The 21702-nt window shown below is 54.9% G+C and overlaps 4 protein-coding genes across 9 annotated transcripts in view; 3 read left to right on the top strand and 1 right to left on the bottom strand.

The window, feature by feature from the left end:
- The first annotated feature begins 1004 nt into the window (after positions 1-1004).
- Positions 1005-4020, top strand: Atp6v0b (ATPase H+ transporting V0 subunit b). The gene is made up of 8 exons (XM_041652272.1): positions 1005-1179; positions 1647-1695; positions 1899-1982; positions 2109-2186; positions 2373-2442; positions 2537-2588; positions 2925-3115; positions 3708-4020. Exons 1-8 carry the CDS (start codon positions 1113-1115, stop codon positions 3732-3734), a joined length of 618 nt encoding a protein of 205 aa, XP_041508206.1. The 5' UTR covers positions 1005-1112; the 3' UTR covers positions 3735-4020.
- Positions 4021-4819: 799 nt separating this feature from the next.
- On the top strand, positions 4820-14867 carry B4galt2 (beta-1,4-galactosyltransferase 2). 4 transcript variants are annotated; one of them, XM_041652942.1, is made up of 8 exons: positions 4866-5112; positions 6481-6524; positions 6633-6988; positions 7201-7436; positions 10770-10960; positions 11175-11297; positions 11409-11513; positions 14001-14867. In XM_041652942.1, exons 3-8 carry the CDS (start codon positions 6685-6687, stop codon positions 14149-14151), a joined length of 1110 nt encoding a protein of 369 aa, XP_041508876.1. In that variant the 5' UTR covers positions 4866-5112; positions 6481-6524; positions 6633-6684; the 3' UTR covers positions 14152-14867. The 4 variants fall into 4 exon arrangements, with proteins under 4 accessions (XP_041508873.1, XP_041508875.1, XP_041508876.1 ...); XM_041652939.1 differs by lacking the exon at positions 6481-6524 and having other exon boundaries at positions 4820-5112; XM_041652941.1 differs by lacking the exon at positions 6481-6524 and having other exon boundaries at positions 4820-5112; positions 11409-11564; positions 14001-14132.
- A 967-nt stretch (positions 14868-15834) lies between these two features.
- Ccdc24 (coiled-coil domain containing 24) lies at positions 15835-18375 on the top strand. The gene is made up of 7 exons (XM_041653206.1): positions 15835-16004; positions 16126-16242; positions 16740-16859; positions 17256-17310; positions 17839-17908; positions 18014-18092; positions 18171-18375. Exons 1-7 carry the CDS (start codon positions 15835-15837, stop codon positions 18373-18375), a joined length of 816 nt encoding a protein of 271 aa, XP_041509140.1.
- Positions 18376-18692: 317 nt separating this feature from the next.
- Slc6a9 (solute carrier family 6 member 9) overlaps positions 18693-21702 on the bottom strand; it is a 36396-nt gene continuing 33386 nt past the window's right edge. For all 3 annotated transcript variants that reach the window (XM_041652689.1, XM_041652690.1, XM_041652688.1), the window contains 2 exons: positions 20041-20211; positions 18693-19942 (listed from right to left, as the gene is read on the bottom strand). In XM_041652689.1, the coding sequence (XP_041508623.1) occupies positions 19748-19942; positions 20041-20211 (366 nt within the window). In that variant the 3' untranslated portion in view covers positions 18693-19747. The remainder of the gene's footprint in view (positions 19943-20040; positions 20212-21702) is intronic.

Below are 21702 nucleotides of genomic sequence, written 5' to 3' on the forward strand. Positions count from 1 at the left end.
AGAAAACAAAACTTACCTACTCATTGTCCACATTACCCAGGACTCTTAAATTGGCTCTGTCCAGATCACGTAGTGTCCAGGCTAAGGATAAAGGCAGAGCTGTAAACTGACGTGGGAACTGGGTGGGTTCAAGTGAGCACCACTCATGTATTCTGCCACGTTCTGAGGACCCACCTGTATGCCAGGCGCTAGAAACACAGTACAACCAAGCATGGTGCTTCCACCTCCTGGGGAGGATGGACAGACAGAAACAAAACAGAACGTAGTACATCAAGTGGTGATTAAGAATTATGGGAAAACAACTGCGAAAGAGAAAGGGTTGTTTAAGGGAGTTAGGGGTTGGAATGTTACACAGAATGGGTAAGGAAGGCCTGGAAGGTGAGCAAAGACTGGAAGCTAGAGAATGGGGCACATGAACCTAGAAACGGGGTGAACAAAATGCAAGAGGGAGGGGTATCACTGACCGAAATAGCTAGGAGACTAGAAGCCGCAGAATGTGTTAGGGGCCTGGAAGCATAGCTTTGCGTACCATAGGAGACTAAGAATTTTCTCTTCTGTTCCCAGTGAAATAGGAACCACGGGACATTTGAGCAGGAGAATGACATGTCCTTGAAAGCCACACCTGGACACGGCTTGCACTCCACCCTGCCTCTGGGTTAGGAAAGGCAACCTATAAAAATGACCTCTGATGACCACTAGGTGTTTGCTAGACAGTGCGAAAGCCACGAAAGCCTCCTTCAAGCAGAGGGAACAATCCAGAGCTTTCCTACAACTAGGTAGGACTAGAAAAGACCGGAAGGATCTGCAGTGGTTGGAGAATAAACCGGGAGTCCAGTGGGCAGGTTAGGGAACAAGCAGCGCAAGTGTAGAGCCGCACCTGGCGCGCAGAGCGCCGGGTAGGACTACAACTACCACAGTGCTCAGCGGCACGACGTCTACCGCCCGGCCTGACCGCAGCCAGCCAGCCGCTGTGCGCGGAGGTCACGTGGAGCCGGCGCGTCACATGCGTCGGTCAGGTGGAGCTGCGGGGCGGACCAACAGACTGTGGGGCGGACGGTGGTAGCGGTGTTCTCTTAGGTCCCACCGATCCGACCCCCGCCGTCACTGCTGCCATGACGGGGCTGGCGCTGCTCTACACCGGGATCTTTGTGGCCTTCTGGGCCTGCGTGATCGTCGTGGGTGAGTGGGGCCCGGGCTGGCTGAGCTGACCGGCTGGGGCAGGGGCAGGTGGCAGCCGGAGCCGGCCCAGCGGTGCCGGACCGCAACGTAGGGAGCCGACCCTGGGCTGCGAGAGCCACACCGGCCCTTCCAGGGTCGCGACCGCCGCCCCCCTCTCGTCTCCGAACGCAGACTTGGGCGCCCTGCTTCCTCTTTTCGCTCCCTGCCTTCCCCCTTCACAGCTTGTTGGGTAAACAACGACTGGGCCGGCGGGATCTGGCGCGGCCTGGATGCCGCACTTGACTGAGGAGGGACTTGGTGTCATTGAGACGGGTTACCTAAGGAGTGGCAGGAAAAAAAAAAAATGGAGGCCTGGGCGGAGGTTCTGTTTCGCTCCGGGACTCTTGTCTTCTTAGATGTGTCGGGCAGTTGGGCTGGGGAATGTGTCTCAAAAGAGCAACCCTTAACTCCTTTTCTCATTGCTGCAGGAATCTGCTACACCATTTTTGACCTGGGCTTCCGCTTTGATGTGGCATGGTAAGGGCATGGCGGGGATTCTCCTAGGAGCCCCTTCTTTCTGTAGTCTGAGCCCTAGTTCAACTCTTCGGACACAAGGACGTATGGGAAATACCAGGACTGGGGGGCTGGGGCTGGGTGGGAGCTGAGTTTCGTGTACTCTCCCCCAGCCCTGCCCTTTCCTGACCACAGTCGACTGGCTTTCTTCCCTATTACCACACCAGGTTCCTGACAGAAACTTCTCCCTTCATGTGGTCGAATCTGGGCATTGGCTTAGCAATTTCGCTGTCTGTGGTTGGAGCAGCCTGGTAAGTGTCAGGGCAGTGGGGTTAGTGGGAAGTTCTGAGTTGTGGCGGGTGGTGTCATTGGGTCTTAATCATGCAGGGGACAGTGTGACTATTTGAGCACCTTTAATCAGTGTGTCCTTCCACCAGGGGCATCTATATTACCGGCTCTTCCATCATTGGGGGTGGGGTGAAGGCCCCCAGAATCAAGACCAAGAACTTGGTTAGGTGAGTAGAAGAGGCTTTGGTTGTCAAAGCCAGCCTGCTGCGATGGAGGTCTGCTGACATACTGGCTTGTGACCAGCCTCATCGTGAGTCAAGGAGAGCTGTCTGGGGATTTTCTGACAAATGGCTGATTTCCTTCTCCTCTCTTTTCTCCACCCCTCCCCCAACCTTTACCATTACTATTGCCAGCATTATCTTCTGTGAAGCTGTGGCCATCTATGGCATCATCATGGCGATTGTCATTAGCAACATGGCTGAGGTAAGGGAAAACCCAGTGGTTTATGCTTTGCCTAAAGATTGGAGGAGAAGGTAGGTGCATTAAGGGATGGCTTCTGATGACCTGTCCTCCTCAGCCTTTCAGTGCTACTGATCCCAAGGCCATTGGCCATCGAAACTACCATGCAGGTGAGTGGGTAGCCCAAAGTTCCGTCTTGCCAGGCATGGTGGTACGGGCCTTTAAGTGGCGGGCATTGAGCTAAGAAGCCAGCCAGCACTACAGAACTAGCTAGAGTGGACATCCCCGCACCCCCACCTACATGCATACACACAGATGTAGGTGTCTGGGCTCTACACACTTGCTCCTAGCTCCGACTTCCCAGCTTCAGACTCCTTTTTATATTCTCAGCTGCTTGAGCCTGCTTTACAGAGTTGGGGAGGGATTGGCCCCGTTAGCCCATTTCGGATCCTTCATCATCTCCTGTGCTTATCTTGGCCTCACTTGAGCTGTTTTTTATCCTCTAGGCTACTCCATGTTTGGGGCCGGCCTCACAGTTGGTCTATCCAACCTCTTTTGTGGAGTCTGCGTGGGCATCGTGGGCAGTGGGGCTGCCCTAGCTGATGCACAGAACCCCAGCCTCTTTGTAAAGATTCTCATCGTGGAGATCTTTGGCAGTGCCATTGGCCTCTTTGGAGTCATCGTTGCAATCCTTCAGGTGCTGAATCCCCCCTAGGGAACTGTGGCCTCTTTGTCCTTGTCCTCAGCGTAGCCTTACTCTGCTTTGAGAAGAATAGACTCCTCCCTTCTCCACTCATAACTGTGAGACCCTTCTCCATCTCTTGGTTCCCCTTTGTCTGTTGCTGTATATGCATATATCTCCTTTAGTCCCTGTTTGCACCCATTTCCTCTGCTGCCTCTGGGAATGTCCTCTTTGTGATACAGCCTGTGAGGGACGTCCGTGACAGTCTTGACACGCTTCCCTCTCAGGGTCTGTGTGTGTATGTACGTCATGCTGTCAGTAGACTTGCACGTCTAGATTCTGTATTTTGTCAGTGTGTGGGTTTGTGGTGAAAAGACCAGCCTGAAGGTCTAAACATGACTTTGGCTGCTTGGCTAGGTTGACTCCTGGGGACACTGGCCCTGTCCATGCTTCTCCTCTTTGTTGTATTGCTGATCTCCTTTGTCTGCCTATCAGTGTGTCTGTCTTGTATGGTCATCCATCTGTGGCCTGTCTGTCCACTCACTGGCCTGCTGGTTGTGATCTTGTCACTGTCCCTGCCTGATTTGTCCCTGTTCTTCTTTTGCAGACCTCCAGAGTGAAGATGGGTGACTAGATGATCTGTGTGGGTGGGGCCGTGCCCCACTGTTATTTATTGCTGGTTTTCCTGGGACAGCTGGAGCTGTGTCCCTTAGCCTTTCCTGGGCTTGGTGTTCAGGGCCCTCCTGCACTCACCTCTTGCTGCCTGTTGACTTTGGAGGCATTGCAGTCCAGACTGAACCTCAGTGTGGGGAGTGGGCTGCTGGTGGTGACTGTGTACAGCTGTGCACCTGTGTCCCCTACCCCCCATCCAGTCCATCTTCCTAGTGTTTGTGAAATAAACTTGGTATTTGTCCCGGTCATTGAGGCGTCTGTTGGCCCTTTGCGACACCTTTCACAGAGGAAGGGTAGGGCCTGTACACTCACGGCAACCTCTTCTCTTTCTATCGGCACCATCTCTGCTATGGAAGGTGCTGGCTCCTGGGTGGCAAGGGCAGGGTGCTAGACTGCCTATAGCAGGGAGCCTCTTCCTTAAAGTCTGGGTTCTAGGATCTTCCTAGCCCTAGGCCCTTGGAGCCGTATGCACTAGATGCAAGCTGACTATAGCCAATTAGCTCTCTCAGTTTCCCTACTCCTGAGACAGCCGACACCTTCTCTTCCTGGCTTTTGATAGTTGTGTATGAACACCTAAATCTTCAAGAACCTCTTCAGTGGTCTCAATTCCTGGGGCCCTGTTCAACTCCGCCCATACCTATCCTATCAAATTCTGGATTGTTTCCCTAATCTTAGTTATCCTGCTCTTACCCAGAAGTCATTTTTAGTTAACACCTTTAAGGGTCTTACCCAGCAGGCAGCCCTGGTTGGCTGACCTTGAATACTGCTTCCGCGAAAGAGTTGGAAAGGCCCTGACCCCAGGAGGCTCACTAGCCAGACCCCCGTCTCAACGACCTGAAGGGCCTAGCTAGCCGGCTTCTGCCTCTTTCCATCGCTAAGGCAAGCTGGTGGAGGAACCTGATGGATTCCCGCGCCTCTCCTGGGTCTCGGGCATCCGCAAGAGCGTCTCCCCTATGGCAGGGCCGCGCAGGGCCAACGGCAGGGGCGGGCGGTGGAGCGGCGCGCGGCGCGTGCGGGCGCGCTGGAGGCGGGGGCCGCGGGGGCGCGCGCGCGGGCGCGCCAGCCTGGCCTGCCCCTCCGAGGAGCCGTAGCGCGGGAGGCAGGCGGCAGCGCAGTGGTCCGTCGGTCCGCCGGTCCGTGGGTCTGCCCGGCCCCGCCCTGCCTCCCGGGGCGGCTCGGCTCCATGGCCCGCGGCGGCGGCGGGAGGTGGCCCGGGGGCCGCGGAGACCGCTGACCGGGCGGTGGGGCCGGGCCATGGGGGACGGAGCCGTCCGCAGCTGCCGGAGCCGGTATCCCTACCCGAGCTGGAGCGGCGCCCCCTGCTGAGCCCCGAGCGCTGGGTGAGAGGAGGAGGGTGCGCGCGGCCCCCAGCCCAGGGCCCCGACATTCCAGCCCCAGCCCCACTAGGGAGACACCCGCGCGCCGCCCCAGATCCCAGCCCAGGACCCGGTGAGCGAGGCGCCGGCGCTGCCCCTGGCCTGGCTGCACCCCACCCTACCCCCATCCCGCTAGCCGCCTGGGCTCCTGCGTCCGCCCCCAGCCGGCCTCCCTCATTGTCCTCGCTCGCCCCGGCCTTGTGTCTGGCGGAGGCGCTCGGCCTCCGGCCCCACATCCACATCTCCCACTGAATGCACCCCTCCCCAGGGCTCCACACCCACCTGTCCTCTGCTGCCTCCCCCGTCCCGGGGTGCCACGTGTTCAGCCTCCCAGCCCCGCCCAGACGCACCCCTCAGACTGGTGGTTAGCCCGACCCAGAGCCCCTGCCCTGGAGGGAGAGGTGGGAATACTTGCACGTGGGTCTGGGTGTATGGTGTATGGCTAAGCTTGTCTAGGAGCCGCGGTTTGTTGATGTATGTGGCTTGTATGTTACTGTCACCCCAAGTGTATCTAGCTCTCTATGTGGGTCTCTGTGTGTCCCTTAGAGTGTGGGTGCCTACTGCTGATACTAAAGGTGTATGTAACTTTGTGTTTGAGATATCCTGCTCTCAGGAGCGGTGCCCAGAAGTGTTTGTTGACCTTTTGAAACTACAACAGAGTTCTGACCCAAGCAAGACAGACGCCCCACCACCACCACCACCTCCACCCCTGTCCACCTCTGCCATCCTAGGAACTTTGCTCCTCCAGGGCCAAGCGTAGTCCATTTCAGGAATCAGAACTAGCTTCGCTGCTCAGGCTCCAGAGCCAGCCTGAGATTTAGGTGAGGGCTATCTGTGGCTAGCCCTGCATGGTACCTTCACCCTCCTTCACCCTTGTTCCAGTGGGAAGGATCCTGTTAAATATCCTCTCCATCTGGGGTCCCCTGGATGCTGAAGGCCCTTCTCAGCCTGGTCCTGGTTGGTCAGGCCTGCTTGCTGTTGGCCCCTGAATGCCTCAACATGCCATGGGTCTGAATAATTTTCCCCATCAGGACCCTTGGGAGGACTAAGTGAAGTAGGAACATTCCTACATGATAGGCATTCAGGAAATGATCCGTTCCCTAAGCGGTGTATCCTGGGTTGAAGAGTCGATCTCTAGTCTCTGGGGCGCAGGTGGAGCCGCAGTGCTGAGATTCAATCCCGGGTGATAAAGCTCACCTGTGCCTGCTGCTGTGCGTGCGAGTGTGTAGAGGTGTACAGCGAGGGTTGAAGCGTATGTCTGGGTGACTTAGTGCTGGGGTGTACCTAGGATGGCAGAAAATGAGTTGCCAGTGGCTGCCGGTGTGTTCGCAGGTAGAATACAAACAAGTCCATGAGTTTCAAGGTGTTTACGAAAGGTAAGTGAGGATAGGGGTCTGTGAATGAGCTGCCAAATAGGAAGCAGGTGGGTAGCATTACCTGTCCTGCCCTGACCTGTGGGATCTGTTTCTCTCCCCCCTGTTCAGGCTGGCAGCCAGATGCTTGGGCCCACTGGGCAGGCCATTGGCCACCTGCGGGATGAGCAGACTGCTGGGGGGGACGCTGGAGCGGGTCTGCAAGGCTGTGCTCCTTCTCTGCCTGCTGCACTTCCTTGTGGCTGTCATCCTCTACTTTGACGTCTACGCCCAGCACCTGGCCTTTTTCAGCCGCTTCAGTACCCGAAGCCCAGCCCATGCCCTCTACCCTGCAGCCAGCAGCAGCACCAACTGCTCTCGGCCCAATGCCACTGCCGCTAGTTCTGGGCTTCCTGAAGTGCCCAGTGCCCGACCTGGTCCCACAGCTCCTGTCATTCCACCCTGTCCTGACGTGCCACCTGGTCTTGGTGAGCCTGTAGAGTAGGGCCTACCTGTTGTAGGGGTGGGAAGAGGACCCTACCAATGTGCCTAGGGAGCTGGAGCGCTGAACCGTGGGGGCACCGAGGCTCCAGATCTATTGATGGAGGGCTATTCCAGGGGCTCTGTTGCCCACTCCCAGGTGGCTAGTGTCCCTGGATTCTGGCAAAGGCCCTGACTCTTGACACTGTCCTGCCTGCAGTGGGCCGAGTGGTCATCGAGTTCACCTCACCCATGCCTCTGGAGCGGGTGCAGAGGGAGAACCCAGGCGTGCTCCTGGGAGGCCGCTATACACCACCTGACTGCACCCCAGCCCAAACGGTGGCAGTCATCATCCCCTTTAGACACCGGGAGCACCACCTACGCTATTGGCTCCACTATCTGCACCCCATGTTGAGGCGGCAGCGGCTCCGCTACGGTATCTATGTCATCAACCAGGTGCGTGCACTGTGGTCCTTGGCTGAGCACTAGCCTTCAGGAAACTCTCATGCGTCTGTGGATGTGCCTGCTCAGGCATCCGGGGGGGCCATGTGCCTGTTGGTGCACACACGAGGCTGGAGAAGGCTGGGTCCTTGCCTGTTGATGGTTGTGTGAGTCTACATGGATTTGGGGGTACATGTCTGTCAGTAAATGTAGGAAGTTTGTGTGGAAGGGGATGTGAACCTATAAATGCTGGCATGTACTCTTGTGGTGTGTACATAGCTTGTTTGGACATCTCTTTGGGATGTCACTGTAAAGTAGAGAGAAAAAGATGTCAAAACCAAAGTGGCAGAGGCCTCATGTGCACCAATTAGAAGGCAATGCCAAGAGCCTTGAAGAGAGGGAGAGTTGGGACCCTGAAAAACACATGAAGTCCGAAACCTTAAGTATAGCATCTAGGCTCTGGCTAGTAGTGGCATTGAGTCTCAGAGAGGACCTGATAAAGAGGAAAATATATGGTTGGAATTGAAGTGAGGCTGGTGGGAACACAGAGAAGCCTGGTTCAGCCATGCAGTTGTCAGAGATGAACAAGTAATAGCCGGAGAAGGTGAACCTTCTAGGAAGAAGGGCCTGACAGCCCAGGGCTTAGCAAGAGGACTCATCTCTTGTGTTTAGGAACTAGTGGATGAGGGTTGGAGTCTAACATACAGGCTGGGTAGCAAAGGTTAGCTAGAGGGCTAGTTTGGGGGGGGCACATCAAGAACTTGAGAGGTATGTTTGGCAGTGACCTCTAGCCTGAACGTTTGAAGTGGGGGTAACCTGTGTATGTTGCTGTGATTACGTATGAAGAACGGAGGGAGGAGAGGCCTAGAAACAGTGTGACCAATTAGGAAGTGATTACAGTCACCAGAAAAAGATGGTGGAAGTGCTTATGGGCGGGGCAGTCTATGGGGTGAAAGGGAGATGTCACTGTAAAACAGTAGAGAGAAAGAGATGTCAAAACAAGGAAACAAGGCAAGGGATTTAGGCTTTACTATGTTCATGGCCACACCTGTGAGTGGGATGGGAGAACATCCCATGGGAACTAGGCCGTATCTGGAGGAGAGTGACTAGGGATGCTGCCTTGCCTGGAGTGTTGAGAGCCTGCGGGGAGGAAGAGGAGGGACATCCTGCTGACAGTCAGAGTATGTGTCTGTACCTAGGAAGGGGGTCTGTGAGGGATATGGAAACACTAGAAGGTAGACTTTTGTTTTGTTTTTCAAGGCAGTGTTTCACTTCTGTATCCCTGGCTGTCCTCTAACTCAACTCCTGTGGACCAGGCTCTGCCTCCTGAATCCTGGGATTAAAGGCATCAGCTACCACTGCCCAGCTCTTTGCTTTGCTTTTGTTTTTTTAACACAGGGTTTCTCTGTGTGACAGGCTGGCCTCAAACTCACTGAAATCTGCCTGTCTCTGCCTCCTGAGTGCTGGGATTAAAGGCATGTACCCGGCTCATTTTTTTTAAATTGCATAATATTTTTGTGTATATAATCAAGCTATGGCTTATAGATTTGGGGCTTAAGGTTTTGTAGATCAAATTCAGTTGTCAGGTGTGTGCAGCAAATGCCTTACTAATTGAACTACCACTAGCCCACAATGTAGAGATGGTTTAGTTTTAATGTGTATGTGTGTGCGTGTGCGTGCATATGTAGCCAAAGAACACTTGTGGAGTCAGAGGATAACTTTGTGAAGGTACTGGGGATCAAACCCAGGTCACCAGACTTATTCAGGAATTACTGTATCTACTGAGCCATCTCACCAGCTAGAAGGTTCTTAAAACCCACCTCTGCCATGCTTACAGAGCGTGGAATGTTAGGGGGTGGGGTGGGTAGGGCATCATCAAGGGTTAGATGGGGAAAGGGGGGAAAGGAAGGCAGCTACGGAGGCCCAGAAGACGGACCAGAGATTGTCAGGAGACCCTGGAGAGTGGATGTCCTGGAAGCCCAGCAGTCAGTGTCAGGAAGGAAGCATGGCAGCTGTGTGATAGTGCGGGGGAGGGAGAGGGATGTGGACCAAGTGCGTCCGTCCAGTGGATTTAGCAACAAGGTGGGCCCAGTGAGAGCCATTTCAGGGGCATGGTGGGGGCGGAAGCAGATTGCAGTGGGCTGAAGGAGGAATCAGATTTGACAAAATAACTAATTGGAGACAACGCTTAAAAACATCTCTGCTGAGAAGAGAAGGCAAAGGGTAGGGTGATGGCGGGCGGGAAGTGTTTTCCTCCCTAGAGAGAGAACTGAGCGTGTTTATGAGCCGTGTGGGGAAGACCGAGGGCTCCTAGCTGGTGAGAGAGGCTGGAAGAACACTGATAAGCTAGGAGAAAAGTGTCCTACTAGGACTGGGAGAGGAGATGTGGAAAGGACAGGAAGGCGGTGAGCAGGTGGCCTGGTCTTCAAGGAGTGGCTCCTGCCTAGCAGGTTTGTCCAGGGCCAGGAGAAGTCACTGTTTCTTCTTTCCTACTGAGGCACCCACTCACAGATGCCAGCTCCAGAGGCTTCTGTCATAAGCATGGGTTGTAGCAGAGGCCGAGGGGCCAATTCTTGTCAAATCCACCCCTCTCCTGTCCAGAGTCGCCTGGGCCTGTATGGCCAGGGACCCAGCAGTCCTATAGATATATCCTTGGGTCCCCCGCTCACAGAGGTGTGACTGCCTGTAGCACTTTGCTTGTCTTTTCCTCTTGGGAACACAAGATCATCCAGCACAGTCCAGTGTTGTCTCAGAGGCTGCCCAGGGAGTTGGAAGTGAATTGAAATGGGCCAGTGCTGGTCATTTAGGGTGTCACATTGTGTCTCAGGTGACGGTAAGCTCAATGGGGAGGTAGACCGGAGCTTCTCATCTGTAGACTGCCCTCTGGCACAAAGGAGAAAGTCATGGGGCGTGTTTGAATGAATGGATGAGATAAACACTCTGCAGAGTGGTTTAGTATAAACGAAGCCCAGAGAGGAGGGGGATTGTACTGGGACCTGGAGGTCTGAGCAGAAGTCAGCCTTTTCAGGCATGAATTTGACCACTAAAGCAAGGCATTCTAGATAGGGGGAAGTGCTAACCAACCCCAGTGCTTCGTAACAGAAAAGTTCACCATGTTCTCTGGTGCCTGAGGACTGTAATATGGTTGAGCCACTGAATCTGACAGTTCCACATTGGAGCCAAACTAAAAGGTCTCTGAATGGGGAATCAGCCCAAGAGTCTGAGGGAGTCGTGAGGGTGAGGGACAATTATGTGGGTCCCTGGGATCATGCTGGAAACTGAGTGGCAGGTACCTGCTGATCACAGACGCAGAGCTGACCTGTGTCCATCCACCCACCTCCCCACCAGCATGGTGAAGAGACCTTCAACCGGGCCAAGCTGCTCAACGTAGGCTTCCTAGAGGCACTGAAGGAGGATGCTACCTATGACTGCTTCATCTTCAGTGATGTGGACCTGGTCCCTATGGATGACCGCAATCTGTACCGTTGTGGTGACCAGCCCCGCCACTTTGCCATTGCCATGGACAAATTTGGCTTCCGGTGAGACTTAGCAAGAGTCAGACCTACCCACCCCCACTTGCGCCCATTCCCGTAGTCCCAGCTTCATGTCCTCCTAGCCTCTGGCCTCGGTTCAGATCCTTCTATGTAATGTAGCTATTCCCTGGGTCCTAGTTATGCGTTCTCCCCACTCACCATCTGTGATCCTGCATCTTGACTCCCCTGTGACCCTAACATCTGCTCTCCCATGTCATAGGCTGCCCTATGCTAGCTACTTTGGAGGTGTGTCGGGCCTGAGTAAGGCCCAGTTTCTGAGGATCAATGGCTTTCCCAACGAGTACTGGGGCTGGGGCGGTGAGGATGACGACATCTTCAACCGGTAAGTAGGGATGGGACAGAGGAGACCAGGTCAGGGAGTGAGGAGTCACAGGCTGGGCCGGGCTCCTTACCTTTCCTGGTGCCTGTTCAGTCTGCCTGTCGCCCCTCCTAGGATCTCCCTGACTGGGATGAAGATCTCACGCCCAGATGTCCGGATAGGCCGCTATCGCATGATCAAGCACGACCGGGACAAACATAACGAGCCCAACCCTCAGAGGTGACCCCAGCACCCCTGACCCCGGGGCCCCTGATCCCTTGATCCCTAGAGGTAACTTCCCAGTATCCCAAATGCCTTTGATCTCTAACCCCATAGAGGAAGCTCTGAGCGCCCTTGGCCCATGAGAAGTGCCTGCCTGATAGAGGCAACTGATCCCTAGAGATGACCCTAATGCTCCTGACCCTTGACCTCTAAAGGTGACTCCTGGCCCTCCTGGGTTGGTTCCTGGAGGTGACTAGAAGTTAAGTTCCAGCTCGGGTTGTCATTGCATAGACTGTATTTCCATTAGCACCCTCAAATAGCTCACTTAGGTACCTTGAATGACCCTGCTTATACCGGCCCTGTCAGAGCAGATGACAGATGGTGGGTGCTGGCCATAGACCCTAGGAGCCCAACAAAGGTACATAAGTCGAGAAGAGGGAGAGCTGAGATAGTGTCAACCACTCACAGCAGCCGACTCCTGCTGGGGTTGAAATACCCACATTAGATGTTCGTGACTGACAAGGAAAGGTCTGACAGGCATGTGAAATATAGGCTAAGACTCCTTGAGCTTCCAGACAATCTCTGAGTGCTGCCAGGTCTTCTAGAGTCACGTCTAGCCCCTGTCCTACTCTCCCTTATGAGGGTCACGCTAGGCAAGGAAAATAGTTAAGCCATAGGTCACGGAAGCCAGGGAAAGGTGTGAGGTGGTGGGACTCTTAAGTGGGGCTTGAAAAGGTCCTCATTCACTGAAATCTGTTTCACATTCCCTTGGGTGTATATTCACCCGCGCTGTTTGCCTGGCTGATGGAGAAGGCCGGAGTGGGTGTAGGGATATGTCTTTGTAAGAGTTGAGTGTGAGCATGTGTGGCATATACCGAAACCTTAAAGCCATTTGGTTGTTACACGGTGAAGGCGGCAGGCACAGTAGGGGCATTGGTGCTGTGTAGCTGGGTACCTGGCGAGGTTTAACTTCTTTCCCAGGGGGCTTTGAGAGTCCTAGAAAGTTCCTGAACAGGGGGAGACACCACTGAATTTTTTGGAAGGCTTATTTTTTGAGTTCAAGGGAGGTGAAGGAATGGCCTAGCTGTTGGGTAGACCTAGGGAGAATTGATCAGGCCTGAATTCATGAAAGGAATTCATAAAACTAGAGGGGACATGGCAGGGGAAGGACCATTGGGACTTCTGTATCCCCTGACTTTTTTGCTCTAAACTCAAGACTATAGGAATGGAGAGATGGATTATGGACTGACTTGGGGCTGGAATTTGGCAGAAGCATGAGACACCCCGCCCCCCGTCAAGGAGTCCAGGGAGCCAATAGAAAAGCGTGTGGTTCAAATGGAACCATGGTCAGCAGAGAAGGGATGACAGGCAGATAAATGCCAGCAGCTTTGGTCTCATTGCAGAATTATCTGGTCATCAATTAGTGATGCCTGCTTGGGTATGGCTGTGGCCAGACAACATGAAATTTCTGCACTAAGGAAGTCTGAGTGGTGATTCTGAAACTCAGGAGTGCTCCAGGATTCCTTCCCCACCCTACATGCTCAGATCATCAGCAGAGCGTGTCATTGCCACCCCCAAAGCACTTGAGTCTGTCTGCTTTACTCCTTCTCCATGTTTACTGTAGTCTGGTCGCTGTGATCCTGCCCTGATGACTGCAAAGGTTTTCCTGCCTCTTTTGCCTTCCCATAATCTATCCCACCTTTCTCCCAAAACTGGGTTAAGAATCCCTTGGTGTCCTCTTGCCACAGGATATGAAGTGCTTATTATGACTTAGAGTCCTGCCCATACACGCTCTAACCGACAAGCTAGGCCTAAGCCGTTTTCTCTTTGTCATGTGCTCTGGCCTCTGCGTAAAATGCTCTTCCCCCTCCCCTGCTTTTAGCTTTAGTGTCACATACTTCTCCCAAGAGAGTCACCTTGTACCCTTCGCCCAGTGTCTGCCTCCCTTAGTGAAGCAAACCTGCTGTGAGAGGAAGGCCCTTGCATGTCCCATCCATGCCTGTGTCCCTGGTGCTCAGAGTGCAGACTAGCCTAGAGGAGCAGGTAGAGGAGCGGGTGTGGAAGGAGCGGCTGGTGGAATGTGGAAGAGAGACAGAACAGACGACTGGTTAGGAGAGTAAAGATGACCTGTCCCACATGGGATGTGGACTGCAGCGGAGGTGCATGGGATGCCTCAGATAGTACAGTCAAGCCAGCAAGATAACTGAGCGAGGAAAGGTGCTTCCTGGGTAATCTGGAGTCCCCAGAACCATGTAAAGGGGGAAGGAAATGCCCCATAATAATAAACATTATATATACGGTCAAGGTCTGAATGGAGACCTGTGAGAATGTTGTAGTTCCGCTTTCCGGACAAAGAGAGTGAGGTCTTCATTTGGAGAGCAGATGTCGGAGCAGTGGCCTTCTGTCAAGTTGTCCCTCAAGGGAGAGAATGGCCTGAGCCGTGGCCCAGAGATTGAAGATTGAGCAGAGACTGTTAGCCTTGATTGAACTCATCTCCCTTCCTAGGTTTAGTAAGATTCAGAACACAAAGATGAGCATGAAGTGGGACGGCATTGGATCAGTGCGGTACCGCGTCTTGGAAGTGTCTCGGCAACCACTCTTCACCAACATCACAGTGGACATTGGGCGACCCATGTCATGGCTCAATCAAGGCTGACTAATGGACAAAGGCCCTCCATGCCCTTCTGATGTGGAGGGTCACCTGCCAGAGGACTGACCTACAGCCTGGCTGACAGCAGCTCTGGGGGCGTCCCCAAGACTGAGACTGAGAGCTGTTTTCTGAGGGTCTTAATAGACAGCCAGCTGGACCTCGAAGTTTCAGAACCCACTTTGAGGGGCTTCTGGACAAGCCCCTCTTCTGGCCCTCTCTGAGGTCAATCCTTCCTGCCCTACTTGCCCCACCCCCAGCCTCCTCACTGTTAGGGTTGGGCCAGCCCCTGCACTGCCTCGCGGAGTGGCCTGGGCTAGGTCACTCCACCTCTCCGTGCCTCAGTTTCCCACTCCCTTGAGTCCCCTAGGGCCTAGAAAGGTGGGAGGTTTGACTAGGGGGCAGTGTCTCTTCCTGGGGGAATTCTCAGATCTAGAGATCCCTCATGCTTCCGGGGGAGAGGAAACCTTTTTCATTGAACATTGTAGGGGGCAAGCTTTGGTAAGCCACCTACTGAGGAGTGCCCCCAGGAGGGGACCAGAAGGGGTGCTGTGTTTCCTGGGATCATGGGATTGGCCTTTGCATGGGGGACAGGTGGGGCTTGGATCAGTCAGTGGTTCTGGCCTCCCTCCCTTGGTGAGGAGGCAGAAGCCCCAGGGCCTGCTCATGTTTATATGTTGCACAGAAACTTGTGTGGGTGCTTTAGTAAAAAACGTTAATGGAGATGCTCCATGTCTGTTTGCGAATGGAATATGGTTCCCGGAAGCCAGTTTGTGTTGTGGGAGGTGACCTGTCCAGGGCCATCTTGGGACTTAATAAACGTCCAAGCCACTATTCTAGGGAGAAAGTTTATCTTGATGCTGCCTTCAGGCTTATAGGAGTAAGAAAATAACGAACCCAGCGGGACCTAATTTCTCAGTTCTATTTCCTCTGAGGTAGAAAGATGTCCAGGAGTAAGCTCAAGCGCTAGCTGACTATCATGCGGCTCTGCTACCGTGGGTAGGGCGGGGCCTCACTCGAGGGCGATCCTGGGGCTCGGTGGTTTCCCAGGTGACCGCCTCTTGGGAGGGAAGGGGCTAAGGCCCGGCTGCCAAAGCCTGGTTTTCCCCAGAGGTGATCAGGATCCCGGACCCAGGAGGGTCGGCCCGAAGTAGGCCAAGCAATTCCAGTGTGGGGACATAGGCAGAACAAGACGGGGCCTCGATGTCAGTGGGAGGGGCTCTGTGGGCGTGGCTCTGGCCCGGAGCAACCAGCGGTCTCCCAGGAAATCTAGCACTCTTGACCTGCGGTCGGTCCGTCTCATAGGTCTGACCAGGGGGCCGCGACGTACTCAGGCCATGTCCCGGGACTCCCCAGCCCTGTGGGAGCTGGTGGAGGAGCATGTTCCACTCCCGGAGCGGCCTGAAGTGAAGAGGATTCTGGGGGAGGCAGCGGTGGACCTGAGCCTGGAGTTGCGAGAGGAGGTGGGAGTCGGTGGGTGGGGGTGGGTCACATTCCAGGCCTGCCCTACAGTTCACGTGATTTCCTGCCTCCACCAGGTCCCTAGCCCTATTTGGTGACCCACTAACACCTTGTTTTCACTGGCTGCCCTTTCTCTCCCGTTTGACTCCCCCATCCCTAACAATCCCCCCAACACACACCCATCCCCTCTGCCCCAGTGGCAAGGTGCCCCAGCTCTCCTTGCAGGTGGCGATGCTAAAGGCACTGCTCCAAGAGTCTCGGTCTTCTCAAGCCTCGGGATCCCACCCCATGTTTGACTCTCCCTCCCTTCTTGCACCACCACCCCTCCTGAGGGATATCATGCGCCAAGAACTCCGACAGTTGCTTCAAGGCCTCCGCCTTAAGGCTGTCTGTGAGGGCAGGTGGGAGTCTCTGGCCCGGCCACCTTGCCCAGACATCAGATGGGCTGCCCCTGACAAAGAGCCAGTGTGGCCTTTTCCTGTAGTTTCCTGAAAGGAGGTCCCTTCATGCACACCTTTTCAGGGACCAGACAGAGGTGTGGGCCCAGTATAGTCCCAGGGTCCTTCGCTTTGCCTTGGAGGAGCCCGGGTGTGACTCAACACAACAGGAAGTATCACGGATGAGAGCCAGGGAGCCCAGGTAAAGTGATGGTAAAGAGGGAGGCTCTGCCCCTGCCAGGCAGAAGGTCCAGCCAATTGGTCCGTCAGATCTGTGGAAGAGTTCTCATTCTGGGGCTGGACACCCCCCCCCCCCCCCCCCCCCCCCCCCGCCCAGACAAGGTTTCTCTGTAGCTTTGGAGCCTGTCCTGGAACTTGCTTTGTAGACCAGGCTGGCCTCAAACTCACAGAGATCCACCTGTCTCTGCCTCCAGAGTGCTGGGACTAAAGGTGTGCGCCATCATCATCTGGCTCCAAGTTCTTGTTTAAATCCCCCTACAATCCTATAAGCTGAGCATTGTCCCCAGTTTTTAGATGAAAAAAGAAAGCTCAGGAAGATAAACAATTTCCCTGAGGTCTCATGGTGAAGGTGGCAGAACCCATGTGGAAGCCTCGGCTCTGAAACTATTGTTTGTACTCTATTATGTTGCCTGTACAAAGAAAACAAAATTATCTAGAAGTGGCATTTGTTCCCTGAAGGACTAGAATGAGCCACACGGAGGGGGTGATGTTACCTGTTAGCAGCTGTCCCAGGGACCTCAGTGTCATCAAGGACCAACTGAATGTGTCTAACATTGACCAGGTTGTCAGACACCTGAGGTGAGGCCTAGTGGCAATTGAGTGCATGTAGATTGGGGGCAAGAAGACAGGGGTGGACCTTAAGGGGTTGGGACTGCCTGGAAGAGAGTGTGCAGGTAGGTAGACTGTGTGTGTGTGTGTGTGTTTGTGTGCCAGGGCCCTAAGCACAAGAAGGCTGTGGTGTGGGGCTAATGGAAGCAGGATGAGCCAGAGGCTCAGTGCCAGGGTACAGAAGAGGATGGTGCCCACGGGGGTGCAGATAGTGAGGTGACTGGAAATGGTGGGTGCTGGAAGGCTATGGCCAGGCAGTGCCCACAGAACAATGTGACTCCTGGTAGCTCTGGAGGTTGGGACCATGTGATAGGTGCAGCTGGGAGGTCCTGCTCACTGGTTCTGGCTGTTCACACTCCTGTCTAGGAGCCTCCTGGAGGAGGAGTGTCACATGCTGCAGAAAGAGATCTCTGACCTGCAGGTGAGCGCAGCCCTGAGCCTTCCCCAGGTTCTCTGTTTAGCAGGGATCACACCTGTGTGTTTGCAGACCTATGTGTATGTCAAGGTGTGTGAGTCCTACACCTGTTTCTCATGTTTCAGAGGCCAGAGGCAGCAGTTTTAGACTAGCCCACTGGACAGCCTGGGGTCTCTTGCCTCCTCTCTCCTTTTTTTCTAATATTTATTTATTATGTATACAATATTCTGTCTGTGTGTATGCCTGAAGGCCAGAAGAGGGCACCAGACCTCATTACAGATGGTTGTGAGCCACCATGTGGTTGCTGGGAATTGAACTCAGAACCTTTGGAAGAGCAAGCAATGCTCTTAACCACTGAGCCATCTCTCCAGCCCGCCTCCTTTCTCCTTAAGGGACTGGATGTGCGGCTACCATCTTGCTAAGCGTGGCCTTCTCCACGGGCTATGCACTCATGAGGGTCAGACTGCAAGGCTGCATGGTCTTGCCCCTGAGCCCTACCTTTAGGCGGGGTCCCTGAACCAGCTTTCTCCACAGCACTGTCTGGAAACGGAGCAGATGCAGGCTTGCCAGCCCTCCAAGGCCACCCTAGAGCCCACCCTGGCAGGTAAGGATCCCAAGCAAGTCCCTAGAATACCCTGTCCCCTACCTTTCCCCATACTGTACGTTCTCTGGAAAAGCCAGGCACTGTCTCAGCTGTGCCCTTCCTCAGAGATAAAGGAACAGAAGAAGGCCATGGAACAGGAGCTACAGGTCTCTGTGGGGCCTTCCTGTGTCTCTGCCAAGCACAGGTACACCCAAACACAGGGCAGGCGGGGGCGTGTGAAGGGTCAGGTCATGGGCATCTCACAACTGCCTATCCCGTGCAGGCAGAAGCCCTTGAGGTCCATTCCAGGCTTCAGACCCTTTCCTTGTCTCCATGGCTACATGCCTACACCTCCTTCGGAGCGCTGCCCCCACCCTCAAGGTCAGGCAATCACCCACCGCTGGAGAGGGCGGCAGCTTCGGTACAGCTGTTGGGAAGAACCAGCTTCCACATCAGTGTCCAGTGCGGCATCCCAGGCTCCAACCTGAAGGGCTGGTCACAAAACAGGCTTCTGCTGTAACTTGCCCATCTGCTGTTCCCTCCAGCTGCCATAGCTCTACCAGCTTCTGCTTCGTTCTTGGATGAGCTCACTCAGTCCCCGCAGAGCTGTGTGTTAGTCTGGTCCCAGCCCCGCCCCTTCCCAGGTCACTAGTATCTAGGACCGAGTGGCAGGACACCTGTTCTAACCATCAAAGCCTTTGGCCCTTCTCCTCTACGCAGGCCTCCACAGAGGCTTGGCAAACAGAGGTCCCATCCCAGCCTGACTTTTTGTCCCCAAGGGACCCAGACAAAGCACAGCAGCAGCTCAGAGACAGGAATAGAAATTTCATTAAAATCTATGGACTTTAAAACCCTAGTGGTGCACAACGGGCAGTGGCGGGCGGCACACCGTTATTGCTACAGAGGATTAGAGGTGGCTTGGCCAGGGCTGTCACTGCAGAGAGCACAGGATGGACAAATGGACACCGCAGGGATTGGGAGAAAGAGCTCTGACTGCAGAGGGGGGACGGGCACGTGAACTGGGGCCATTTGGCACATTAAACGGGGGTAGCACATCTGGGAAGACTGGGCCTTCAACCTGGTGGAGGGTGGACAAGGGAATGTCGTGCAGGGTCCCCTTCCCCAGGGCTCCAGGCTCAAACTTCCTACTGAGAAGTCCCCTCTCTTTCCCTCCGTAAGTGCTTTGGGCAGGCTGCTGGGTCACAGCCTCGGCTGGCTGGGCCTGACAACCACGGCTGGGACAAAGGGCAGAGGCCCTGGAGCAGCCAAGTGAGGTGTAGGCAGGCCTGGAAGACAGACTGGATCCAAGGCTGGGGCCGGGGCGGGGGGTGGCAACCACAGATGATACCATGTTTACAAAAATAATTACACAAATAAACAGGGCTGGGTGATACAGTCTAAGTAACACTGTGAGCCCGTAGCCCCTTGCCTTGTTCCGAGCAAGAAGGTACAGGTTTGCCTGGGCAGAGGCTGCGGTCAGGAACACTGGTCATGAGGCTGGAGGGCAACAAGTGGGGTGTGGAGCCAGAACCTCTTATCCCCTGGTCAAGCAGCTCAGGGCGGAGTATGAGGGTATCAGAGGCCGTGTGAAGCCTGGCAGGCCGCTGGGGACCTGGCCTGAGACCTCTTCCAAAGTGCTTTGGACACCCCCACCCCCACAGCAATCCTCCCATGGCTTTCCCACCCCTGACTGCTGTCTTGGCATCCAAAGGACGTGTAAACACTGGGGACATGAGCACAAACGTCTGCACTAGCAGTGGTGGCCAAGGTGACAGCAGCTGTCTCCTGTCACACTGCCTCCCCAGTCTCTGTGGTGGGAGCAAGGGTTGGGTGGGGCCTCTCCCCTTGCCACAACTGTGCTCATATCCGGGAGTCCTGGAGGCGGCTGGAGCCATTACTGCCCACCATGGGGATCTGGGCCTTGTCCGGGTGCAGTGGCTGGACCTCAAACCCATCTTCAGGAGAGGGGGCTGTGGTGGGGGCATAGCGCCCAGTCCGATGCTCCAGGAGGGCAGGGCCCCAGTCTCTGCTTGGCTTTGTGGCATTTTTCAAACGCTGCAGGCAGGGGGCGTAGCGAAAAGAGTCAGAAGGGAAGACCCCTTAGGCTCAGAAGTGTTTCCACCTGGCCTGGCTGCCCAGCCCTCTGCACTCACCTGAAGAAGTGTGTCCCCATCTGTGCGGCAGAGCTGGAAGAGCGCGTACAGGGGGATGCAGATGACAGACGACAGGGCCATGAGGAAACCAATGGCCACAGCCCAGCCCGGGTACTGGTAGTGGTTGTAGGTGATTGGCCGGTATTGGATCACCGTGAAGATTAGAATGAACTGCAAAGTAGAGAGGTGGGGACGGTGTGAGCTGGACAGAGCCCTTCCCAGCAGTAACCCTTCCCCTCCAGTTCTGGTCAGGGTGTAGGCAACTTGTCAACACCTGAGCCAAAGACACAGGAGGAACCCACCACCCGGGAGTGGTTGAGGCATGTAGGTGCCATAAAGGGAACAGAGGCGTTTTTGCCAGAGAACAAGTAAGCTGCTGCCACCTTTGGAAAGCAGCCACGTTGTTTCTTGGCGCTGTACTGTCTGTTGAGATAAGGACAGATTCCTGGCCTTAGGCTTCAGTTCTGCTAGGCGACCTGTTATCTTGCTGGCCACCTCCTGGCATCCCTGCCTCCTCTGCCCACTCTGCAGACCTGACCTTAGCATCCCTGTCACACCCTGAGCACAGGCCACCTCTTCCAGGTAGCCTTTCTGGATTTTCTGCCCCCTAAAAGGCTTCTCCATGGCATTTCCCATCTGCGTTCCTCAGAGCTGCCCCTACTTCCTATTTCCCACAGTGCTGCGAGTGCCTAGGATGGTGTTAACTCAGAATCTAAGGTACCCTGCACTGTCTCACTTGTCTATTTGAGCTGATTTGTATCAGGAGATGCGGGGGATTGAGGAAGGGGTTGAGGAGCAGGCCAGGCCAGGTCCTATCTCCACGATGGCTGTGGTAACCGCCCCATTCAGCCTAGAGAGTGCCCAGAGGCTAAAACGCTGAGTGTCAGGTAGTAGACTGACCAGAAAGAGGTAAGACAAGAAGTGAGGCCCATGGCCGCTGCAAGCAAAGGACCTAAAAAAAAACAGCCTTGGCCAGGTGGCTCATAGGCCACACCCTAAAGGCCCTGCAGAAGGACACGCCTCCTAGCTTTTAAGCATCTTGGAATGCAAGTCCCTCTGACCTTGCCCACACTGACCCTAGAGCATCCTTCCTGGGAGCATACATAGTTTCCTGACCCAGCAGAGCCTGGTGTGTGTGTTTATTTTATTTATTTTTGAGACAGGGTCTCACTTTGTCACCCTGGCTTGCTTAAAACTCTGTGTAGACCAGCCTGGCCTTAAGTTCAGGTATCAGCCTGCCTCTGCCTCTTGCCTCCCCAGGGCTGGGGTTAAAGGTGAGCGAGCACCACCACACCTGGCTTGACCAGTCTGATGTACATGGGGACGAATTCCTTCATTGGACTCAGGGAAGGCTAAGGTTTGCCAAGAGCCTCATGGGCACATAAAGCCCCAAAGAGAACATGAATATGTCTGCACAGCCCGGATTCCTGTCCCCAAGGCACCTCCAGCCTGGCTCTCCAGGTTCTATTGACTTCACCCCATCTCTAGTCCTAGAGGCCCTTGGTAGGTGACCCCAGGTAATGGGAGGGGTGGGGCCTGGGCCAATGCCACACCCACCGAGGGAGGGCATGGTGCTAGGCAGTGCCTTTAGCGGCTCTGGCCTCTTAGCCTTGAAAGAAGACTTCCGCTCCTCCTGTTTCAGCTGGGCCTATGGCCAAAACT

This window comes from Microtus oregoni, unplaced genomic scaffold (assembly GCF_018167655.1).
Source record: "Microtus oregoni isolate MIOR12 unplaced genomic scaffold, Mior012 000005F_ref0000423, whole genome shotgun sequence".
NCBI classification, from domain to species: domain Eukaryota; kingdom Metazoa; phylum Chordata; class Mammalia; order Rodentia; family Cricetidae; genus Microtus; species Microtus oregoni.

Excerpts from the sequence above, each read along its gene's own strand:
- Atp6v0b (XM_041652272.1), top strand. The coding sequence starts at position 1,113 with ATGACGGGGCTGGCGCTGCTCTACACCGGGATCTTTGTGGCCTTCTGG. Across the intron at positions 1,983-2,108 it reads TCTGTGGTTGGAGCAGCCTG|GGGCATCTATATTACCGGCT; the intron begins GTAAGTGTCAGG and ends TCCTTCCACCAG. Across the intron at positions 3,116-3,707 it reads TCATCGTTGCAATCCTTCAG|ACCTCCAGAGTGAAGATGGG; the intron begins GTGCTGAATCCC and ends CTTCTTTTGCAG.
- B4galt2 (XM_041652939.1), top strand. The coding sequence starts at position 6,685 with ATGAGCAGACTGCTGGGGGGGACGCTGGAGCGGGTCTGCAAGGCTGTG. Across the intron at positions 10,961-11,174 it reads ATGGACAAATTTGGCTTCCG|GCTGCCCTATGCTAGCTACT; the intron begins GTGAGACTTAGC and ends CCCATGTCATAG. Across the intron at positions 11,514-14,000 it reads AACGAGCCCAACCCTCAGAG|GTTTAGTAAGATTCAGAACA; the intron begins GTGACCCCAGCA and ends CTCCCTTCCTAG.
- Ccdc24 (XM_041653206.1), top strand. The coding sequence starts at position 15,835 with ATGCTAAAGGCACTGCTCCAAGAGTCTCGGTCTTCTCAAGCCTCGGGA. Across the intron at positions 16,243-16,739 it reads ATGAGAGCCAGGGAGCCCAG|GACTAGAATGAGCCACACGG; the intron begins GTAAAGTGATGG and ends TGTTCCCTGAAG. Across the intron at positions 17,909-18,013 it reads CCTAGAGCCCACCCTGGCAG|AGATAAAGGAACAGAAGAAG; the intron begins GTAAGGATCCCA and ends GCCCTTCCTCAG.